Source organism: Eurytemora carolleeae, unplaced genomic scaffold, assembly GCF_000591075.1.
Source record: "Eurytemora carolleeae unplaced genomic scaffold, Eaff_2.0 scaffold1559, whole genome shotgun sequence".
In the NCBI taxonomy this organism is placed as follows: domain Eukaryota; kingdom Metazoa; phylum Arthropoda; class Copepoda; order Calanoida; family Temoridae; genus Eurytemora; species Eurytemora carolleeae.
The window spans coordinates 27918-51193 of NW_019397444.1; the positions used below are offsets into that span (position 1 = coordinate 27918).

General features: G+C 32.1%; 1 protein-coding gene and 1 long non-coding RNA gene across 2 annotated transcripts; both read right to left on the reverse strand.

Annotated features, from left to right (window-relative positions):
• Nucleotides 1-239: 239 nt before the first annotated feature.
• Nucleotides 240-21282, reverse strand: LOC111714326 (anoctamin-6). The gene is made up of 13 exons (XM_023489408.1): nt 21169-21282; nt 20113-20187; nt 19508-19603; nt 19196-19294; nt 16805-16834; nt 14549-14582; nt 11528-11645; nt 9271-9376; nt 5096-5202; nt 4709-4745; nt 1854-1937; nt 488-612; nt 240-264 (listed from the first exon to the last, which is right to left on the reverse strand). The coding sequence occupies exons 1-13, from the start codon at nt 21250-21252 to the stop codon at nt 240-242; spliced, it is 1020 nt and encodes a 339-aa protein (XP_023345176.1). The 5' UTR covers nt 21253-21282.
• On the reverse strand, nt 6574-7462 carry LOC111714325 (uncharacterized). The gene is made up of 2 exons (XR_002767934.1): nt 7218-7462; nt 6574-6771 (listed from the first exon to the last, which is right to left on the reverse strand). It is a non-coding gene; the product is annotated as an uncharacterized LOC111714325 (long non-coding RNA).
• Nucleotides 21283-23276: the final 1994 nt, after the last annotated feature.

Genomic DNA, 23276 nt, shown 5'->3' on the forward strand with positions numbered 1-23276 from the left:
TTACTAAGTAAACCAAAATTGTCCAATAATTTTTACCTTTTTGAGATGGGCACACAATATTATTGGAAAGATTAAAAGTCGTTCAATCTTTATTTGGGACACCCTGTACTTAAACCCTGAATTCTCATTCGTTTCCCATGTTTTTCCTAAAAAATGAATGAGAAAATTTAGCAAAAGCACTAACTGACGCTCACTGTCGGGAAACTTGCGTACAAGTTTAAAATGTTTATCAATATCCCTTAATTCTTATATCCATGTTGTGATCTTAAACATATTCTTTATCAGAAAATATATCAATCCCACTAATATGCTTTTTTATTAAAATCTTATCTTTTTTCATTATTATATTTGTTATCATTATATTTTCATTGTTTTTGTTATTATTAATAATATTATTACTATTATTATTATTATTACTATTTATCATTATAAATCAGTATTTTTATTATTATAAATGTTATAATTATGTTAAAATACAAGAAAGTACCTTACAATATTTTTGTTCTTAGAATAGAAAGAAAAGAGTCCATACAGGGTAACAATCAGACCAAATAATGCTGGGGGTATCAACAGCTGGTTATAGAAGCCAAGCCAAGCAAAGTAAAGGCCAATCTATGCATAACATCTTATTATTCATCGACTATTTTCTCTCTTATACTTTAAAGTACTTTCCCTTCTTTTTTTTTATTGAAATTTTGTTCAATAGCATTTTTTTGGGGGAAGCCTTTGAATCGTCTTCAACCAACAAATAACAAAATATGTTTTTCAAAATCAGTTTACAGGCAAAAATATAAAAAAATATGTCAAAGTGTTTGCAAAATATGTTATAGTTGGTAAAAAATCTATCAAAATCATTTGTAAATACTGTAAAACAGGAAAAAAACAAAATAAAATTGAATTCTTTCGTTAATTACCTAATCCATCAAAAAGTATTTTAAATCTCGGTCAAGATTTTTATATGATGGTTTTCACAAAGGAGTCTTTAGAGACGAATGCAAGGCATTTAAAGGGACATTCTGTCTAGACATGATAGTTGAGATTAAAGTGCAGCATTGTAGAGAAGTTTTTCAGGATTCATTTGAGACCTATGAGACGTTTATACGGTGTATAATTGTTCAGCAAGAGCGGAAATTCAATCTTTCAAATCCTCCCATGGATTGTTTATTCTGGTGGGATGACTTTAAGAATCGGTTTTTTAAAAATTTTCAAAGACGACGATGAAAAATCTAACAAAAAATTCTACATTAAACTAAATAGTTGTTTATTTATATATTCTACAATACTGCACTTTCAGCTCACCTACCATGTCTAGCCAGTCTTCCCCTTTACGCAAACTTAATTTCCCAGAACTGGTTTCCTGTAACTTTAAACCTGTTTCTTTCTTTGCCAATTATAAGTATAGATTACTTAAAAACCATGGTTAAGGCGAAGGAAAAAATCAAACCTTCAGATAATTTTATTTCTCAAATTTTGGGTCGTTATTAAAATAATTTCAAGCGACCCTCCATGCAAAGATGACAATGCCTGATTTTCAACTATTTTGTTTGATCAATTATTAATTAACAATTTTTTTGATTTTAAAAACAAATTATTTTCAGATGAAAAGTGACTAGCACTCTTCTACTGCAGGAAAAAATATAGGAATTATCATAATTAAACCCTTTCAAACATTTGAAAACGACAATATTCTCCGCATTATTGATCAGAAAAAGGTTTCAAAGCCCAAGGGTGCCGTTGTGTGTATCGGAGGGTCAATAGAAATTACGCTTACAGTCCCTTTAATGTCTAATACTTTGTTCATATTTTTAACCCTTTTTTTTAGTAAAAAAAATTGTGTTATTTGGTGCACAAACCTTGTCTCCGAAATATTTCTTGATCAACCAGAGAGGCTGCCGCTTATAAAAGTTCTTGTAATTCGCCCATTCACAGAACAATAACTAAGATTTGGATTATAAAGGGAGTGGCTGCGTACACATGGTATGTCAGCTGAAATTGCAGTATTGTAGAGAAATGTTTTCTTACGAAATAAAATGTCATTACAATACTGCACTCTCAGTGTATCAGCTCTACTACCATGTATACGCGGTGTGAGATATTGTACATGGAAATAAGAATATTTTGATTAGAAATAAATGTTATACAAAATAGATTTTTAGATATTGACGTAAAAAATGTTTTTAAATAGAATATTGATATAATGAGAGAACTAAATCTTGCAAAAGTTGCAAGAAAAGACCTTGGAATAAACAGGGTGTACACAGGATAAAATTAAAATATGCTGGAATTGGAATGAAATGTACATTTACATGGTGAAAATGAAATAAACAAGATGTGAACTATATATATAGGGTGCAGGGACACAAATATGAAAATCTTAATATGGACGAAATATGCATTTGATCGAGGTCATATTGTTATTTAAATTGCCAAGGCTTCAGGGTGCAATTTCGGGGCGTGATTTGTGCAACTTAAATTCAACTTGTGTATAAATCCGCTCAATTTGCGCAAATATTGTTTCGCGCATCTTGCTCAGTTGTCTCATCACAAAAAATTACGCGCGCAGGTTAACGCAAAAAATGCGCAAATTGCAGCACACGCATATCTTGATTCTTAACTTCTTAAGCATCAGTAAAAATTGAAGGCATTTGAACGGACAAATATATACTGTTACCATGTAAAGATGGTATGAAATAAAGGAAATCTAACCCCTTAGAACTGATGTGAGTAAATCTACAGAGTATAGGAAAAAATGTATTTACAAGTAAAAATGAATAAATAAAAATGATACTAATGAATCATGGAAAATGAAAAGCTGGAGCTCTCTGATGGACTCTCCGCCTTTCATTCGCCTCATACGACGGGTTAATCTTCTGTCTTCGGATTCTTCATGAACACTAACTCTGTTAAGGTTTTAGTCTGGGCCAATTCTATTTCCTTCTGCCTCATGTCAAGCCGTGTCTCATACCTATTGGCTTGAATTCAAACTTAGAAATTATAACTGCCGGTCCAACAGAGGTTTGGGTTCTCCATGCGCCCAAACATACGTTCAAAGCATTCTCTGGGTTGGCATTTTTTAACGGCCAAATCTTCCTACACAATATAGTTGAGATGACTTGTTATCCGTCCTACTTTCTGTCCGACCTATAGCTGTATACAAAAGACCTAATACGTTGTCTTGTTTAAAGGCCGGACTACTTCCAATTTAGAGCTTGCTTTGGGTCCGTATGAGGACTGAAGGGGTTACATCAATAGAACTATCAACACTGAGTTTATCTTCGCGTTTGTATGAGAACTGAAGGGGTTACAATGAAAGTATCCCTTTTCGGAGCTTCTGAACTCATATACTGGTTACATCTTAGCTCGGGTCCGTATGAGGACTAAAGAGTTACAATACGTTTTCCATTAACGTAGCTGTTAATAGAACTCTATATATATAATTCTAGAAATCCACCCTGTAATTTCTATATTGACAAAGTTGGGTTTCTTACGAAATTTCATTATGGTAGATAGAAAGTGTAATAAAGGAAAACACCTGCGTAATACACACAATACAGAATTGATTTTCAATACTTAAATGTAAACATTCTACTTTTTATTTGTTAGTTTTTGAGGTTTTTACGATCATGTTTTTAGCAACTAAATAACCATGATCAGCTAGGAGACAATATTTAAAAAAGTGTTGAAAATTCTTTGAACCAAGAAATAAAGAACTGAGTTCTTGCCACATACATAAATTTTCTAATCTTTAAATCTTCACAGCATGAAGTAGACTTTTGATATTTCAAACTTAGACAATTTGATCCAACAGAATTCATAGTTTGAAATATCAAAGGTCTACAAGATCGAGTTTCATAGATAAAAAAGATTTTAAAACAAGAGTTTGTTACAAGAACTCAGTTCCTTTACCATGTCTTTGAATGTTCTTCACATTTCTACGAAATAACTCATCTTGTGAAATATCTTTCGAAAAAATGTCTCAAAGCATGTGCTCGATATCAGTTAAAGGGAGTGTTCGCAAAAAATGAAAGGGGGTATAGGCTTAATGCGATAAAAAAGCGCTTTTGAGCGCTACTAATCTTACTTCTATCTGTTGCGTCTATGAGGAGAAAATTGTTAAAGACGTCTCATACCGAATAACTTAGCGGCCATACAAATTGAGAAAATTGCGACCTACGACTTAGACCTTAAAAAATCAATTTAATTTCAAGCAAATCATTTAGATATTACAACCTATAGCCATCGATTATCTTTCGCCACATTTTTATATAGTTTATATTTTATAATATTTTATTTTTTTAGAAAACGTTTTCAACGGATTTTGAAAATTGTGGGTGGTGTGCGGCATTCTTAGATAGTTGCGCAAGCAACAAGAGAAACAAACAAATTAATTAAAAAATATTATAATATATAAACTATATAAAAATGTGGCGAAAGATAATCGATGACTATAGGTTGTAATATCTTAATGATTTGTTTGAAATTAAATTGATTTTTTACGGTCTAAGTCGTATGTTGCAATTTTCTGAATTTGTATGACCGCTAAGCTATTCGGTATGGGACGTCTTTAACAATTTTCTCCTTATAGACGCAACAGATAGAAGTAAGATTAGTGGCGATCAAAAGCGCTTTTTTATCGCATTAAGCCTAAACCCCCTTTCATTTTTCGCGAACACTCCCTTTAAATAGTTTGACTTATTTAATTTCCAACCTGTCGATCAGTCAACTGAGCCTGACCGGAATCCATCCTAAGCCAAAATTTGATAAATAGTTTTTGAAAATACACGATCCTTTATAAATTAAAAAAAGGTAAATCTCAGATTTTTGTCGTTATCAAAAATGACCATTTAAAAAAATTAAGAATAGAGAATATTTTTAACAACAAAAAACAAACAATTAATTTTGACCGATGTAATAGGTGTTTTGTAATTTTGATTACTTTTTTATGAATTGATTTTCTTCAGCTCTGAAATTTTGCAGTGGAAAAAAATTTTCCCTCAAAAAATGCATGTTTCACACAAATGAAATTTTATTATTTGTAAAGAACAGAGAAGATAAAACAAAATTCATTCACTGTTAAAAATGATGTAGAATTTACCTTGTTGGTTGGGATTGTTCCGTGTGAGCTGTCACCTGGTGGGAACCTTCGTGCAGGGGATATGCAGCGGCATATATATTCTTACTCAACAGTCGTCTTATTCCTACCTGGAAATTAGAACTTAAAGGGACAGTTTCTGAATTTTAACGTGACATTCAATTTAAAGAGTGAAATGCCCCATTCATTAATTTTATCTGAGCAAAAATTAAGAACTCCGAAGATATCATCGTTTGACTATCTGAACAAGTTGTAAATCATGACAGTGTTCTTCTATTCCTCTTGCTTCTGCTGCAAAAAGCGAAAATCCCTTTAAAGAGTAACCCAATTAAAAATACTACATTAATTAACTTGAGTATTTTGTACCCTGAAAAATTTTATTAAAAAATATTTGTATCTTTGCATGAGAAAATTTTGGAAAAAGTTATTTATAGTAAGTTTATTATAACGAGTCTAACTTATGACAGGGGTATACTTATGGCAAAAGTATTTATGGCAACTATAACTGAGCCCTGCCTTCATTAAACATAAGACCAAAAAAAGACTGACTTTCGTCCCTGAAGTCTCAGCCTTTGTGGGTAACCTGTAGCCTGACACAAACTCAATTGTTTAAGGGATATAATCGAGTAAATATAAAAATCGATCGTTTAGCAATAAATGTACCATAAGCAAATATCAGAAGAAACATAATAGTTTCTTATGAAAATACGCTCACAGCAATGAGTTACTAAAATTGTTTGACAACTTTAAAGATTCGGTCAAATCTGAGGCCAGAACTTTAGTGTTGTTGATTCCTGGATCTTTTTGTATATTTTGTTACGGATTTAATTTAAATAACGGTCAGAACCAGGGGGCCTGGATCTTAGCTACCTCTCCGTGTGCATTGGCCTGAGTGTACATTTGGGATAGTTTACTGATAACAAAGACTTAGCCAATTAAAGATAGCACATCAGAAAATCGAAACAAATTTGACGCATTTTCTGGGGTACCAAAAGATAGTAACTAATATCGTCTTCTCCAGCAAAGTATATATTTACCCTGTTGACGTTTCATAATGTCGTCTTTTGTAATGTATTAAATAGTTATTTAAAAAAAAATTTTCTATCTTGAAATATTTATTTTGTCCATAGTCTATAATAGTGACTAGTGGAAAAACAATGAACATAATTTACAGAATTCCTCACTTTTTAAGTTGAAAAAACCACGATATCTTCCTCATTGCTACCCAGATAAATGTTTAAATGGTACCGTTGTTGATATGAACTTTAATGGCCAACTTGAAATTACATCTATCAGTCCCTTAGAACTTTTACTTTTGGTTTGAAGTATATGAAGTGTTTATAAGAAGAAAATTAATGTCTCATATCTTTTATGCAATTGTAACCTTGTACTTTTTAACAGTAATAAATTATCTCACTACTTTTTCATTCAAGATTGAATTCTCTCTCTACCTGATTTAAATGAATTATTAAAAAATATAATGTCATAATATTTATTTAACAGTGTAATAGTTTTTTCACACTCTGGGATCTTTCAGCGTGAGGAATTCATATGATCCAATTAAAGAGCCTTCATCCAAACTTTTTTTTGGTATTGTAAACGCAGACTCTACTATTCTTCGTTGGCTTGGCAGTTGGGTATCAAACATGTTACTTTGCTAGGCAGTGGCACCGACAAACCTGAATTTATCAGAATTATTCATTGAATTTGTATACATAAAACTCCGGAGTTTGAAGACGAAATTTAGACAATCTGCATGTTCACTGCTCAATTACGGTATTTTATGTTCATTGAACTATTTAATCAAAAATTGAGTCTATAAGTCGTCTTTATATTCCCCAGTTTTATTTTCACCAATGTATTTCTTTAATCCACCTTTTTAAAATCCTCCAATAATTCATGCCTCAAACCTTTTGTAATCAACTTTTGTAAAAGACTTCTAAGTAAAAGGTCGTCCTTTAATTCGCATTTTTAACGAAACTGTCTGTGATATTTTTTTCTTTAATGGTGGATATTTTGAAACAAAATTCCCATAAATTAATTGAAGAATGAGATCAATACATTAATTTATCATTTCTTTGCCTAAGATTAAACAGAAGACGATATTTAAACAATATTTATTTACCGTTTAAAATATTGGAAATTTCTGGTCCCCTCTCTTCTTCATCGCCTAAATTTCGATTCCATAGTACCTCAGAAAAAATATTTGACGACATCTGAAATTTTTCACTAACAAATATTGGCTATTTTTAATACAAAAGAGATGCGTAACTTTATCACAAATACAACTATAATTCACCAGACGATCCTCATAACCAACAAATGATTAAATACATTTTAAAATACAAATAAATACCGTTAATTTTAGTTATCTTTTAGCACAAAACATTCACAATTGAGTTAAATATCTAAGGTTTTAATGTCGATCGTTATTTCTCTCAAACAACCAAAATAACCAATGACGTCAAAATACAGCTGTACAGAGGCTTACACAATAGTCGGATAAATTTCCAACGCCTCGTCTTTATAATTAGCAAAGTCTTTGACTGATAAAGGATGTTACGAGATTATGGCCTAAATTCATACTGTACAAACATCAAATATGCAGTACGCTTTCGGAGTACAAGTGTATGGGGAGGTTTTGTTTCTTGAATTTCACTCAGTTTTCTCAGAACAGTTTATTAACGATGAAATATTACTCTGTAAAAACTGTAATAGTTTGCACACGATAAAGGAGTAGTGGAATTTAATAGTTACATGGAAAAAACAAATTCTCCATTTAAATATTTTCAGAAATCACCTCCGAGAACTATAATATACAGATTGACCTTTGGAATATTTGGTTGGCAAGTTTGTTCCTTTTCGATGAGATTTTTAATGCCAATTTATGCATTTATTCCACCATAGTCCGTGACATTTTCAATTATTTTTAATTATTAAATCCCTTTCCAACATTTTCAATTTTAAGTAAATTTTAGATATTTTTTCCATTTAAATTTTTAAAACTAAATTTTTAAAAGCAGAATCACAAATTCTGTACGGTATAATGTACAGTATAATGTACGGTATAATGTACAAACACAATTCCCAAATAAAAACACAAGACAGTTAAAAATATAAATTTATTTAATACTATTAATAAATTTTTTATCAAAATCCGAGAAATAAAAAGTGAAACTGTCTTTACCGGTATGAAATGTTAAGTATTTGCCTGGGAACAAAAAAGATCATAAAATTGTGAGAAAGGGCATACAAGGCGGGGGGGGGGCACTGGGTTCACGTGCCCCCCTACGGGTGCCCCCCGGGGGGGGCACGCATAGGGAGGCCTCACTTATGAAATGATTTAGTATGGAGGGGTAAAAAAATGAGTAATTTGACATTAAAAGTCAAGTTATTTTCTTTCCTTTTTTAATATTTTAAAAAGTTATGGCGCCTCGCGCAAGCAAACTAAACTAAAAATTTTTGGTGACCAAAAAAGAAAAGTAAAACTGGACATTAAAATGAAACTTTTACTTTATTTATACCCAAAAATTTACAAACCTAACTTCTGTAGGAAAATTAAATTTTTGATGAAATTAGGGAGGGAAAATCTTGTTATCAACAGGCATGTTTTTTTTCCTTTTTATTACTTCCAATGCCCAAAAAAGTCAGCAAAAAAAACCCTACAATTTTTTGGCTGCTCCGCGCAAACATATCGAATTTCTAGGGGGAATAAATATTTTGAAACGGGGATAGATTTTAAAAGGGAACTGAGTTTTTGCCACAAACTAAAAATTATAATCCCTAACTCATCGAAAATCGATGGTGTAAACCTAACAGAATTCACAGATTAAAATAGGGATGTAGGGATTATTATTTTGAGTTTGTGGCAAAATCTCATTTCCTGTTCACCTCTGAGATATAATTAACAAACATATATTCTAAACCAAGTAATGTCTAAGACAAGAATGAAAGACTTTAGGTTCTTTAATATAGATATAAAACTAATCAATACTTTTGTCAAAATAGGGTTTTTTTTGGGGAGCACAAAATCTTCTAGGGGGTGCATAAAAATTTCGGCACGATGCCGCGCGCAAAATATGCCCCCCCCCCCCTACACTAAAGCTCTCGTACACCCCCGATGTGAGTCGAAATGAGGGCTAAAAATTCCCTCAAAATTGAATAAAAATTATTCTTACTCGTTCTGGAACTTCATCGTCGTATGCTGTTCTCAGCAGGATCTGCCAAACTATTTGAGATCGTTGAGCAGACGAGAAGAAACTTTCTCGATCTTTAATGATAAATCTAAAAAAATTAATACTTTTCAATATTATGTATCATTCCTTTCAACATTTTTATTTAAATCTATCTTTTTGACTGCATGAATTTTAAAATAATTTATGACGTTTTCCTGAAATATTCTGATGCATGAAGGCAAAGTAAATATTTAGTTTTATAAATGTCAATTAACAACATAAAAGGGATGTAACAAAAAATGACGTCTTTTATGCTTCAAACCGTCACAATTTATTTAAAGTATTATTTTTTTTACGAGGTAAGAGGATATAGATCTATCCAGGATGGTTCTGAAAAGAGGATATAGAACTATCCAGGATGGTTCTAAAAAGAGGGTATAGATCTATCCAGGATGGTTCTGAAAAGAGGGTATAGATCTATCCAGGATGATTCTGGAAAGAGGGTATAAATCTATCCAGGATGGTTCTGAAAAAAGGGTATAGATCTATCCAGGATGGTTCTGAAAAGAGGGTATAGATCTATCCAGGATGGTTCTGAAAAGAGGGTATAGATCTATCCAGGATGGTTCTGAAAAGAAGGTATAGAACTATCCAGGATGGTTCTGAAAAGAAGGTATAGATCTATCCAGGATGGTTCTGAAAAGAGGGTATAGATCTATCCAGGATGGTTCTGAAAAGAGGATATAAATCTATCAAGGATGGTTCTGGAAAGAGGGTATAGATCTATCCAGGATGGTTCTGAAAAGAAGATATAGATCTATCCAGGATGGTTCTGAAAAGAGGGTATAGATCTATCTAGGATGGTTCTGAAAAGAGGATATAGATCTATCCAGGATGGTTCTGAAAAGAGGGTATAGATCTATCCAGGATGGTTCTGAAAAGAGGATATAAATCTATCAAGGATAGTTCTGAAAAGAGGGTATAGATCTATCCAGGATGGTTCTGAAAAGAGGATATAGATCTATCCAGGATGGTTCTGAAAAGAGGATACAGATCTATCCAGGATGGTTCTGAAAAGTCAACTTAGTCCAAAGCAAACAAAGATGGCAATATCCGATTGTCTGATAAAGTATGAGTTTGATATCAATGTTAATAATTCTGATAACTGATTATTTTCAATAGTGAGCTCTATAAGAAATTGACTTGCGCATTTCTACTTCAGGAAAACAAGGTATTATCAGAACTAAAAATTGTTAAACCTAGAAAAACTACAAGATCTTCCACATTATTGAAAAGTTAAAGGGAGTGACCGGCTATGTAAGGTAGTTGAACTGAGGACGCAGTGTTGTGGAACACTTCGTTAGGATTCATTTGAGACATATTTTACTTTTTAAAAGTCTGTAAATCCTGAGTTTGAGCGCAAATTCTACGTTCAAAACTCCTGATTTGGGGGTGGATACGCTTTCAGAATTAGTTTTTTTTTAAATTATTAATTAACGACGACATAAAATGTAAAAATATTCTACAATAAACTACAGACGTCATGTTTAGGAACATTTTGAGAAAATAAAAATTAATCTTATCATCGAAAATAAGTAATTTTGTTCAATTATTAGTTTCTATTATCTCATTATTCTAGTTTCTCGTTATTCACAAAGATTTTCGCAGATTTTCTATAATTATTATAGAAAAGATAACATTTAAAGAATTTGAAGAAATCTGCGAATAAATTCAAAGAAAATTAGAAATTCAATATAATAATGAAAACGAAATAATCGATTTTAGCATTGATTTATTGACGAATTTATTTTGTGAAATATGTTCCTAGCCATCTAATTAGATTACTGTATAATTTTTACTTTATTTTTCGTTGTCGTTATTTAATAATTTAAAAAAACTAATTCTGAAAGCATATCCACCCCCAAATCAGGAGTTTTGAACGTCGAATTTGCGCTCAAACTCAGGAATTACAGATCTTTAAAAAGTGAAATATGTCTCAAATGAATCCTAAAGAAGTTTTCGACAACACTGCATACTCAGTTCAATTACCTTACATAGCCGGTCACTCCCTTTAAAGGCTTTAACGTAGAGTTGTGAATCGGTATTGCCATCTTTGCATGAAGGCTCACTTGAAATTACGCTTACAATCCATTTCATAATAAAAAAAACTGTCTCATGATGAAGGCATGATAAATGGAAAACTGTCTCATGATCAAGGCATGATAAATGGAAATTTTTCAAAGAATAAAATTAAATTTACTTGTCTTCTTTATCCATTAGAAAGCCAGCACTGAAGAAGGATGGATCCGGGGGGATCAAGGAGGAATCATAATCAAATATACTAGAGATCCTTTCCATCCACTCTACACTCTTACTTTCTATAAAAATATGCATATACATAATTATATAAATATAAATGTAGTAAATGCCCTACTCCAAAAGGGTTTTTCAAACCCGTATCAATCCATGTATAACTCAATATCACTTTACTATCAATGTTTAACCGGGCACGATCTATCCACGGATACGAACTTCTAAACTATCAGTGCCTCAACTGGGACACGATCTTATAAACTCTCAATGCTTCAACTTGGACACAATCTCAAACTATCAATGCCTCAACTTGGACACAATCTTGTAAACTATCAATGCCTCAAATTGGAAACAATCTTATAAACTATAAATGTCTCAACTCTAACAGGATCTCATAAACTATCATTGCCTCAACTCGGACACAATCTTAGGGGTTTCTCATTAGCTAAATGAGGAACAATTACTCTTGCTTGGTAATCGTTCAAGAGCCTGTTTCCTTGTTACAATTCAACGTTAATCGACGTAATTACAAGTTTTACATCGATATATATTCAGCGTAATTAAGCTAATCATGTTACGTAGTTATTTACAGCGCAATAAAGACAAATCACAATATGGGTTTTACATAGCTATTTACAACTTAGATATTTAGTAATGTAATATGTAATTCAGGTTTACAGATATAGTGTTACATGATATTTATTACAAAATGGGGGGGGGAGAAAGAGAGTGCTTGAATAATCGGGCTAACCATCCCTTATTTTCAATCATACTGAATCCTCATTAGCCAACAGTGCTCCTATCCTCATGACTTCCAGTGCAGGTTTCTTCCTGTTTGGAGTCGGCCCCCAGTCCAATGTGATCCTTTTGAGGAGAGCTGCAATGAAGGGTGTTAGACCGTACATCATGACCAATACAACTTGAGGGCAAGATACTCGATTGCGAGGCTAATCAGAATAAACTCCTTAATTTGGCTGAACTCCCTTGAGACAAATCCCAAGGGGTTGAGATCATTTAACAATTCTGTTTCTCTAGTTTGTACATCACCAAGAAGACCCTTCCCAGCATATTACTCAAACCGCTAGCACATTCTTCCATGACACACAGTGAATTCAGGATCTTCTGGTGGGAGGATTTCGTACAGCTTGAAAAACTATTATAATCCTCCCACGATTGAATTCAGCCGGTGTATAAAGGGTGGTGATCTGATCTTCCGCTATCTTTGAGACTTTCTCATGAATAGGGATCAGTTTGGCTATCTGTGGAGCTCTCCTGTTAATGGTGACCCAGACGTGCTTTGTAGTTTTTACGATCATAGAAAATTGATCAGAGCAAGAAATGATTTCAGAATGGGCTGTTGAAACCAGGCTATCAAGGTCTGTATAACTAATGGTTCCATGAATTATCAGTGTTGCGGAACTGATGCAAAAATATATTTCTGCCAATGGAACTTTGGTTGCCACACATAAACACTTGTATATACAGCAACCTGTACGTCTCACAAACAGTCCCGGTTTCTTTTTTATTGGAAGCAAGTAGTCTCGGTCATTCATGATGCTAAGCCACTGCTCACAGCTTGCCAATATCTTGTTTTCTTTGTACTTCCTGAAGCATTTCCTTGTTGTGATGGGACATATAGCTGAGAGCAGGAAGGAGGTCTTGACTTTTCCTGATGTCGACAGATTTCACAGGAGCAAAATTGCTTGGGGTTCAAGAATGATCATAACTCTTTTCAATGTGTTGGAATAAACGGTCATGCTCGGGCAGGAAGGTATTTGGATTCTCTGAGGATTCGTCAAGTTAAATATACAAATAAAGTAGTAAACTCTATTTGTCTGTTTGTTTGTTTATTAGTACATGCCCAATCATTACTCAAGAACCCTTTGACATATCTGAATAAAATTTGATTGGAGAACTCATTAGAGCCACAAGAATGCTCTAACCATTTTTAAGTTACTAGAAATTCAAGGCGCTTCGCGCCCTTCTTTCTAGGCTTTTAGGGCGCTTCGCGCCCATCTTCTAAATTAATTGTGAACATGTTCTCTTTGTGTACATCGTAAAACAAAACAAAAATAATTCGCGGATTTTCACAAAAAATTTCGCGGATTTTCAAAATTTTTAAAAATTTAATGACGATTGAATTTTGATGGAGAAAAATATTTGAAATTTTGATTTTTCATAAACCTTCCCTGGGGTCCCTAGATGTCCCACAAAAAATTTGGGCCCGATCGGTTCAGCCGTTTTGACGTTTATTGACTACAAACAAACAAACAAACAAACAGACAAACAGACAGACCAGCCAAATTTATATATAGAAGTGGGTCGACTTATATTCCAGGCAATGCTGGGTTCTCATGCTAGTTTTATTATATTTGTATATGTATTATAAAAGCATAAACAGATGGTGTTTAATGAAATTACCATTTTTTAAAAGGAAAGAAACTATGAATAGAGTTAAAGAACCTAAAAACGCACTTTAAATATGTTATTGCCATTTTTGCATTTAGAGTCGCTTTAAATTACGCATACAGTCCCTTTATATAGAGACCAAGGGAATGTAGAAACTTTAAATAGAATACAAAGACGACCTCGTCAGATGTTAGAGTACTAAACGTCGCATTGAATTGAATTATACTACCACGAATTGAATCTGAGCCCAGTGTAAACTATAGATAGCAGGAGAATGAAAAATTGTTGCGACGTGACTAGTGCGACTTTGTCACATCGTAGCTTCATACTTTTCTTTAAGCACAAGTATGAAAAAATTACAAATTAGAAGTTTAAAACATTTCTGTTCTTCTCATTAACTAATGAATACTTGAGGAGTTATGATTGAAAACATAAGATTTCAATCTTACTTGCACTTTTGTTTAATTTAACGGGCATTGAGTTCTCACAATTTGTAATTGCAATTGTTAAATTAAATTGAAGAATTAAATAAAAATTAAACCATCATATTATATTTTACCTTTTCTATCTTCATTCTCGGTTTGACCGTCGACCTAAAACATTCAAAAACATTATAAGATCTACCCCTATATCTTATGAACATAAATCTATTTTCAATTTACTCCCTTGTCTCTGCTCTATTTTCCGCATTGTTTTTCTCATTGTTTTAGATTTTTTTTCATATTTTTTTCATATTTTTTTATAATATTTTATTATCATTTTTAAGACAAATGTCATAACTCGGCCCAGTAACTTATGATTTATTTTGCTCCAATAATTTACAAAATTGAATGAGATATCACTGAATAATAAAATACAATTCTCAATTGCAGTAGTTATTGAGTGATAATTAATGGTTTTGTTTACCAAGGCTGCATGGCTGAAAAACTAAATTATTCTGAAAGCAATTTAAATAACACCTTCGGTATACATACTTTTACTACAGAGAGAACCATAAAAGTCTGGAATAGGAAGACGTCATTTAGACTCAAGTTATGACTTTAAGTAGTCCAATGAACATGAGATGAGACGCAGCAATTGTGCAGTGAAAACAAAACAATTTTACTTAATTTAACCGATTTAATCAGTTACTAGTAAAACCATTTGCTTTGTAACAACATCAAATACACTCAATTATTACTTTAACGTCGTATTTCTATTCCACAGTTTTCTGGTTCTCACTGTACTCTAGACAAGCAATTGAATTTGTTAATTTTTAGTTTTGTGATTTTTAATGCGTTCCATGCATATGTTTTTTACTATTATTTGTTCTTTTAAGTCATCGATTTGAGAAATTTTACAGTCGAAACGAATTTGGTTAAAATTAGCTAAAGAGGCTGTGTCAAAATTTCGAATAGGACGAGAAATAAATAAGGTTTACTACCTATTTTTGTAAAACATACTGTGTGACCCACAAAACCTGACAGTTGAGAGACAACTCAAGGGTCGTCTTTAATCTTTGTAAGAACATAAATTCGTAAACAAAATGTACTTTGCCTTTAGTGTGTTTTCAAAATAACAGGCGTTATGCTTATGGAGAATTTGGATATATTTTTCAATAAATTGAAGTCTGACCGAAATACTAAATATTTCCAGGATAATTGAAGTCAGGCCACATTTAAGAAATACCAGGACAATGAGAATTTCTGATGATAAAGTAGGTTGACGAATGACGAATAAATGCCGCATAATATTTCAAAGATCAAAGACGACGTCTCTCAATAGTTATGTTTCTTTTAACAGAAGTTTTTATTTGCAATTTTTTACTTTTTTGTTTATATCTTAAATTATAAAGTATATCACTACAATATTCTATACTTTTGGCGGATTTTAAATTAGAGAAAAAAATATGACTAAGTGGTAGTTAGGTAAGTTAAGCTAACGTGGGATTTTCACAAGCTATAATAAACCAGCCTTTTGATATTTCTGGATATCCTCTTTAAGCTGATTAAAAATTGATCTAAGCAATTTCTAGAACACTTTTAATTGCATTTGTTTCTGACTATTAATGATTCCCTGATTCTAAACATTTAAGTTGTTTTATTAATTTTTTATTTTTTTACCAATTAGATATACTCAAACATAAAGGAATTTCAAAAATCGGCGCGAATTAAAAAGATGCTTAAAAATGCCCGTTTTACGTAGAACCTATATCTTTTTCACAACCCATAAAGCCTATTTAACGCTGTAAGATATTATTAAGAATCGACGATCGGTAAAATTTTTACTGATTTTTCTGTTTTGTAGTTTTTAACTTGATTCTTGAACTATTCTTTGAGTATTTCGTTGAGTTTGCCCAAGGAAATATTTACAGGAACGTCCAACTCAGATATACGCAATTTGTGTACTGTACATTGTGGGAGGAATGTACACAAACCCAGTACCCTCACAGAAGTTGAAGGGAAAGGACTAAAGCTCTGATGTGATATTAAAGTCCAACAAAAAATATATCAAGTTTGAACGAATACTTTTTGGCTTTCTGGTCAATATGGAAAATACAATATCAATATATTTTTATTCCACCCCTTGGGCCCTTTTCCCTCAAAAATGATGCGTTGCCCCTGAATTCTTTGTTTTGATCTCCTCCCACTGCAGACACAGATTTGACGCATCAGATGTGGCGGTTCCTGGTCTATATATTTCTTGAGTTTGCCTACTAGCTATACATGTTTAACGGACAATATCTAGCAGTTTATATTTTTTAATGATGTGTATTACTAGTGTACAGTACAGCTAGGTATAGTGTACATGTGTACATGCAAGAGTGCAGCCTTACCATTGTACCGAAGGAAATGACAGTAAATTTCTAAAATAGTGAGAAGAAAAAACATTAAAATTGAGGTTTTGTCAACTCTGCAAATTTGATAAAGGGACTATACACGTAATTTCTTAAGTGACATTTATAGAGTACAGCATGTTTAATTCACAACGGTATCATTAAAAGTTTTATTATAGGATCAAAAGCTTTGTAGGATCAAAACTGATTCAGATATCAAAGTTTTTACTTAAAAAATAATTATTTTCAACTGTGGGTTCTCTACAACATAGATTTAAATATTTATTTATAGAAACAATAGAGGAAATTGTCAAAATACAACACTCATTTAGAAAGTAAACGACGATATCTTCCACACGGTTGATCAGATAACAGTTAAATGGGTACCGTTGTGAATCAGAAATACCCATTTGTTTAATGAAGGGTCACTTGAAACAAAATCTGCGAAAATAAACGAACGAAATTCGTTCATTTTCGTTCAAAACTTTTGCAAATTTCGATGTACTTTCGACGAAATTTTTGAACTCATGTTCTGCATTTCTATTTTTAATTAAATATTTCTGCAACGACTGCTATATGTCAGGGATGTTGAAATAAGCTAATTTAATAGTCTACTTTAACTTCAATCAAACAATTCTTAAACAAAATGTTTTACCGAAAATTCAAAAATGTTTATAAAAAATGTTAGTAATGAAAGGTTTTGAACGAAAGGTAGAAAATTTACACGAGATTCAAGAATTTTGCGAACAAATAATAACGAAAATTTTCGTTTAGTTCAATTTTTCGTTGCCTGAACGAAATTTTCGCGAAAAAGATTGAACGAAAATTTGGAAACCCTACTTGAAACTACACCAAACCCTACTTGAAACTACACCGACAGTCCCTTTAACACCTTGAATATTTGCTTAATTTCAGGTGTTCAAACAATGCATGTTAAAAAAGTGACGTAGAAAGAGTAAAAATATAAAATATAAAATTTTGCAAACACACTGGAAAAAATATTTTCTGTGGTATCAATTTTTTTCTATAAAAATCTCCTTTAATAATTCCAAACGCCCAGCGATAACATCTTGTTAGTTGTTCCTATAATTGTATTCTTGTTTTTAGCATTTTTTTTAAAGCTAAATTTGATTTGATCACAAGTTTTACCAGAATATTTTACGGTAAATTTTTGTTGTATAATTCTGAAATTCAAATTTGTGGCCGTTATGTACATGAAAAATGTCATAAAAATAGAATTAATTGCCCATTCAAGAATGAATGACCGTAATAATATGTGGTACACTTATAATTTTTCCATTTATGACTATGAGAATTTAAAAGTATATATCTCTTAAATTATAAACTTATGATTTATTTTCAATTTACGACTATGTGAATTTTAAAATCTTGTACACAAACAGAAACAGGCAATAACCTTGTAGCGAATATAGCCTATGTAACGTTTTTTTAGTGTAGCGTTTTTTTAGTGTAGCGCATTTTTAGTGTAGCGTTTCTTTAGTGTAGCGTTTTTATAGTGTAGCGTATTTTTAGTATGACCGTCTATTTCATTATTTCGATGGATAAGGATGGGGTTATTTTGACGACAAACATTGTCTCCCAGTTATAAATTTTCCAAAAGAAACTCAAAAACCTGAGATGCGCATTCTCAGGATTCTGCCAATTAGAATGATTAATAACCCACACAATGTTAGGTACTTTCCCCAGGGGCGTATTCAGGGGGGGGCCATGGGGGCTAAGCCCCCCCCGGACCAGTGAAATCTATTGATTTCAGGGGGTTTTCAGGCCCCAACGGGTGCTGAGCCCCCCTGGAAAGACTAAAAAAATGTAAGCCCCCCCTGGAAAAATTCCTGAATACGCCCCTGACTTTCCCAAAGGCATTTTACTAAGCGGCAGCTTCCCAAGTATGTTCTAGCCACAGTTCTCGGCTGTTATTTCAACCGCAGCTTGTCAATCATCCTTGTTTTTTTCATTTTCTCGTTCTTAACATTTTGCCCCGTGCATGATGATTAAAAGAGAGGAAAAAACGTTAAATGGACTGTAGTTGTGATTTAAATCTCATTTAAAGAGGGGCGCATACCTGATTCACAGCTGTATACCCTAGAACTTATCAGATCAATAATATATAAGATTTTGTTTCTTTTTGCTTCAAAATAGTTTGATTCTGTCATTTACCTCCATTATTAATGGAGACAAAAATGTACTTTAATAGAGAAACCGCAAATGAAAATAATAATTTGTTAAAGAGAAAAAACACGGATTTTTATTGATTCTTAACTAGGCAAATATTTTATGGGCACCAACGTGTGAATCGAACCTGCCACTTTATAATTGGAGAAACACTTCAAATTACGTCTACAGTCCCTTTAATTAATTGATTTAAAAGTTCACCTTTATTGGCATCTTGAGGTTAAGAATCTCAGCATATTTAGCTAGGATAATCCATGGAGCATGAACCTTTACGTAATTGATCTTCACGTTTCCAGATTTCTAAACATTTAGCGCATTATTAGGAAACTAGCGGAAGTGCCCGGCGTTGCCCGTGGAATAAAAATACAAAATTTTGATCTTGAAAAAAATCAATTTTTAGCCTATGTTACCTATAAATTGTTAGTAACAGTTTGTTTGAAATTCTAATTAAATATTTGGAATATCATCACACTAAATCTTCCCGAAAAAAGTTTTACGAACAAGAATATTTACCAAAGTAAACTCTGTTTCCAGCTGAAGACCCTTCTCAACAAGATTGCTCTCATATTTAGCTCGTCTTCCTTGACTCTCCTTATTGTCGTCTTTGTCCTTATATTAGGGTGGTTAATCGGTTTGGTTTGAGGTTCAAAACTTTAAATAAAAATTCAAAATAATATTCTGGTAAAGTTTTGCAATATTTTTATCCTAAGAAAACGATCTTTATATAAATAGTGCAAGTTCATGTTTGGATTGTTTCTGGACCGCTTTTGGGCAGCTTTTTCCATTTATTCAAGGTCAAGGTTCAAATTTGGCATACACGCATCTCTGCCCCTTCAGTAAAAGTAAATTCAATATATATGAAGCATAAAGTCTGACCGCGTCAAACTTGTTGCACCGGCTACTCTTGTCCATAGAGCTAGGTACAGTACAAACTAGGACCGGAAAGGTTGACCCGCTCTGAAATTTAAATGTACTACGGCTGCCCGTGCAAAGTACATGAAATGCAAATGTTTAGAACAAACAATTCTGAAAACAATTTTATTTCATATACAATGCCAAATTTTGACCCTGACAGAAAATAAAGGCCAAAAACAAACCAACTTAATGCACATAACTACCTCGTACGTGAGCACAATATCAATCCGCCGCACTCCATCAGAGAAAAATACAGTTCGCGGAGAATTATTAGAAACCTAAATATTTTGCAAAATTAAGAAATTAAAAAATTTAGACGATTTTGGAATGTATGCTATGGTATGTCCGATTCAAAACGGTGCAATTAAAACCTTACTCTTGTCGAGAATGAATAAGATATTCTTTATTTTTCAACCTGACAAATAATTGTTTTCAATTTCAATATCTCTGTAAACCTGACTTGCGGATTGTTGCTACAGATACAATTTGAAGGAAATTTTTAGATATTAACAATTTTCTCAATAAATTGATGATATTTTCTTTATAGTTTTCAGATCAAAGTTTAAATGGAACCGTTGTGAATTGGAAATGTCACATAAATGGATGGTCACTTTAAATTACGTCTAGTTTGCAAACCCTTTGAAATTAGATAAATCAAAGTTTGGACTGACTTACGAAACTAAATTTGAAGTAAAGAAGGCGAATCTTACAGGATTTGAGTCTTTGCCACAAACGCAAATTTTCTATAATCCATATATCTTTGCAACCTGATGAAGTAAACCATTGATATTTTAAACTTAGATTATTTGATCTAACAGAATATTTATAGTTTGAAATATCTATAGTCTACAACAAAGGGTTGAAAAGATATAGGGATTTGATATTTCTATTTTTGACTAGTTGATCTAGCCAACTTATAGTTAGAAATATCATGCTGCAAAAACAAAGGATTAGAAATTAGATTAGTAAGATTCTAGTTCAGGTTAATTAAACTAATTTACTACAGTTTCGGAGTCATCGAAATAATTTATGAAATGTCGTCTTAACAATTTTAAAGAGCTCCATATAATTATTCAATCTATACAACTAAATAGCATGATAATTGCTTTTTTCAATTTTATATGATTTGAAAATTGTTGATCAGTATTTTAAGAATGATACTTGTACGAATAAGTTTACAAATAAATTCTTAAAAATATCTTAAAAGACGACATTCTCTTTTTCTAAAACAATGTTTTGTGAGGCACACTGTATTTTACCTGCTGAACTGTTGAGGGTCGACTGCTAAAAACATCATTCCTTTTCATTCTATCATACAGTGAAACCCTTAATAACGAATACATCGGAAGAATTTATTAAATGTCGTCTTGACAATCTTTCAATGAGTTTTATACATTACGTAAATTTCAGTATTTGCGAAAATAAATAAATAGCCATGCATATGTGGGAACAGTTTTAAAGAGTTCCATATAATCATTTAATTAAAAACTAAATATCTGCAACATTATCAGAAAGTGAAGAATACGACATTTGATGAAGTCTTTCGATGTATTCGTTATTAAGGGTTTCACTGTATAAAAAAGGTATTGAATTAAAATGGTGAATAACCAAAATTTATGAAAATAAAATCTACATAAAATGGTGAAATAAGATTTTTTTATTTCTTTATTTTCGCATTTCGTTTGCTTGCCTGTTTTTGCTTCACTTAGCAATTATTGACGCCATTTTATATCAACAATATACAAAGAGTTCATCTGACATTTGCGATCAGTGAAAAAATACATTATGTCATATCTTATAAATGAATTCAAAATAGTTTCATTTTTTTATTGATATTTAATATTAACCATTATATATTTTAAAATAAACTTCAAACTTCTTTACAAAAAATCAATTTAAAACCTTCATATATACATATTTCTATTGTCCTACAACAAATACAATTATATAAATATCATTCTTATCATCATAAACTGTACAAAATAAAGTTCAATTTTAAACATTTATATTTTTTGTTCTTTAATAAAACAATTATTTAATTATGCATTCTTATCATCATAAACTGTACAAAATAAAGTTCAATTTTAAACTTTCATTTTTTTTGTTCTTTAATAAATACAATTATTTAATAATGCATTAAGCTTGTGTTATTTTCACTGCCCAATTAAATAAATTAGCACTAACAATATATTTTGCAATATTATGATTATACTTAATTAGAATCCAAGTGTGTCAATGAAAAACAAACAAAAGGCAACTCAATCTATTGTATAATGAATACCCAACAACTTAAAAAAAAGTTGAAACCCTTGGTCCCTCGGACGGCCTATATCATTCTGCGTTTTACAAAAAAGATAGATCGCATTTTGAAATGCTAATTTGTGATGCATCCTTTTTTCATAAACAGTGATACTATACAGGGTGAAAATGAATAAATAGGACAAAGTTATATATGGATATCCTATTGTTCAACGCCTAGATAGAAATTTACAGGGTGTTTATAGCTTTAAATTAAGATTTTCAAGACAAATGAGAAAATTTAGAAAGAAGTCACCAGTTTGAAAAGTTGTTTAAGACTAAAAGAAGACTCAAGTATTATATGCATATTTTGGCATTAAAGCTTGGAGATAATCCACTATGATCTGGGACTGTATAAGATATTCTTAATTTTTATGTTTTTTCAACACCCTGTATTTTTTTCCTAGTTTAAATAGAAATAATACTTGGCATAGCTACCATAGTGGACTGACAATAGATAAAGGTTATCCAGTCGATATTGTAGCTTTCTTTCATTTTTATATATATACAATATACACGCCATAATTCAGCGTGTCTAAGTAATGGAGGCAGCGTATACAAAATAAAATACGAGAGTGGGAAGGCAGCGTATACATCATAAAATACGAGGGTGGGAAGGCAGCGTATACATCTTAAAATACGAGGGTGGGAAGGCACTTGTTTAACGACCGAACTTTAAGTAGTGTCCTTATCTTAATTTTTTTGCTCTTACTAACTGATAAGTGTCAATTGTAAGCAAAATTAACATCAATTGCGGACCAGAGAAGAAACGGGTAATGGTCTGCCTTCCCTTTCTTATTACACACTACGGATACAGTACAGGGTGTTTCCCTTTCTTATTAAACGCTACGGATACAGTACAGGGTGTTTCCCTTTCTTATTAAACACTACGGATACAGTACAGGGTGTTTCCCTTTCTCATTAAACACTACGGATACAGTACAGAGTGATTCCCTTTCTTATTAAACACTACGGATACAGTACAGGGCGATTCCCTTTCTTATTAAACACTACGGATACAGTACAGGGTGTTTCCCTTTCTTATTAAACAATACGGATACAGTACAGG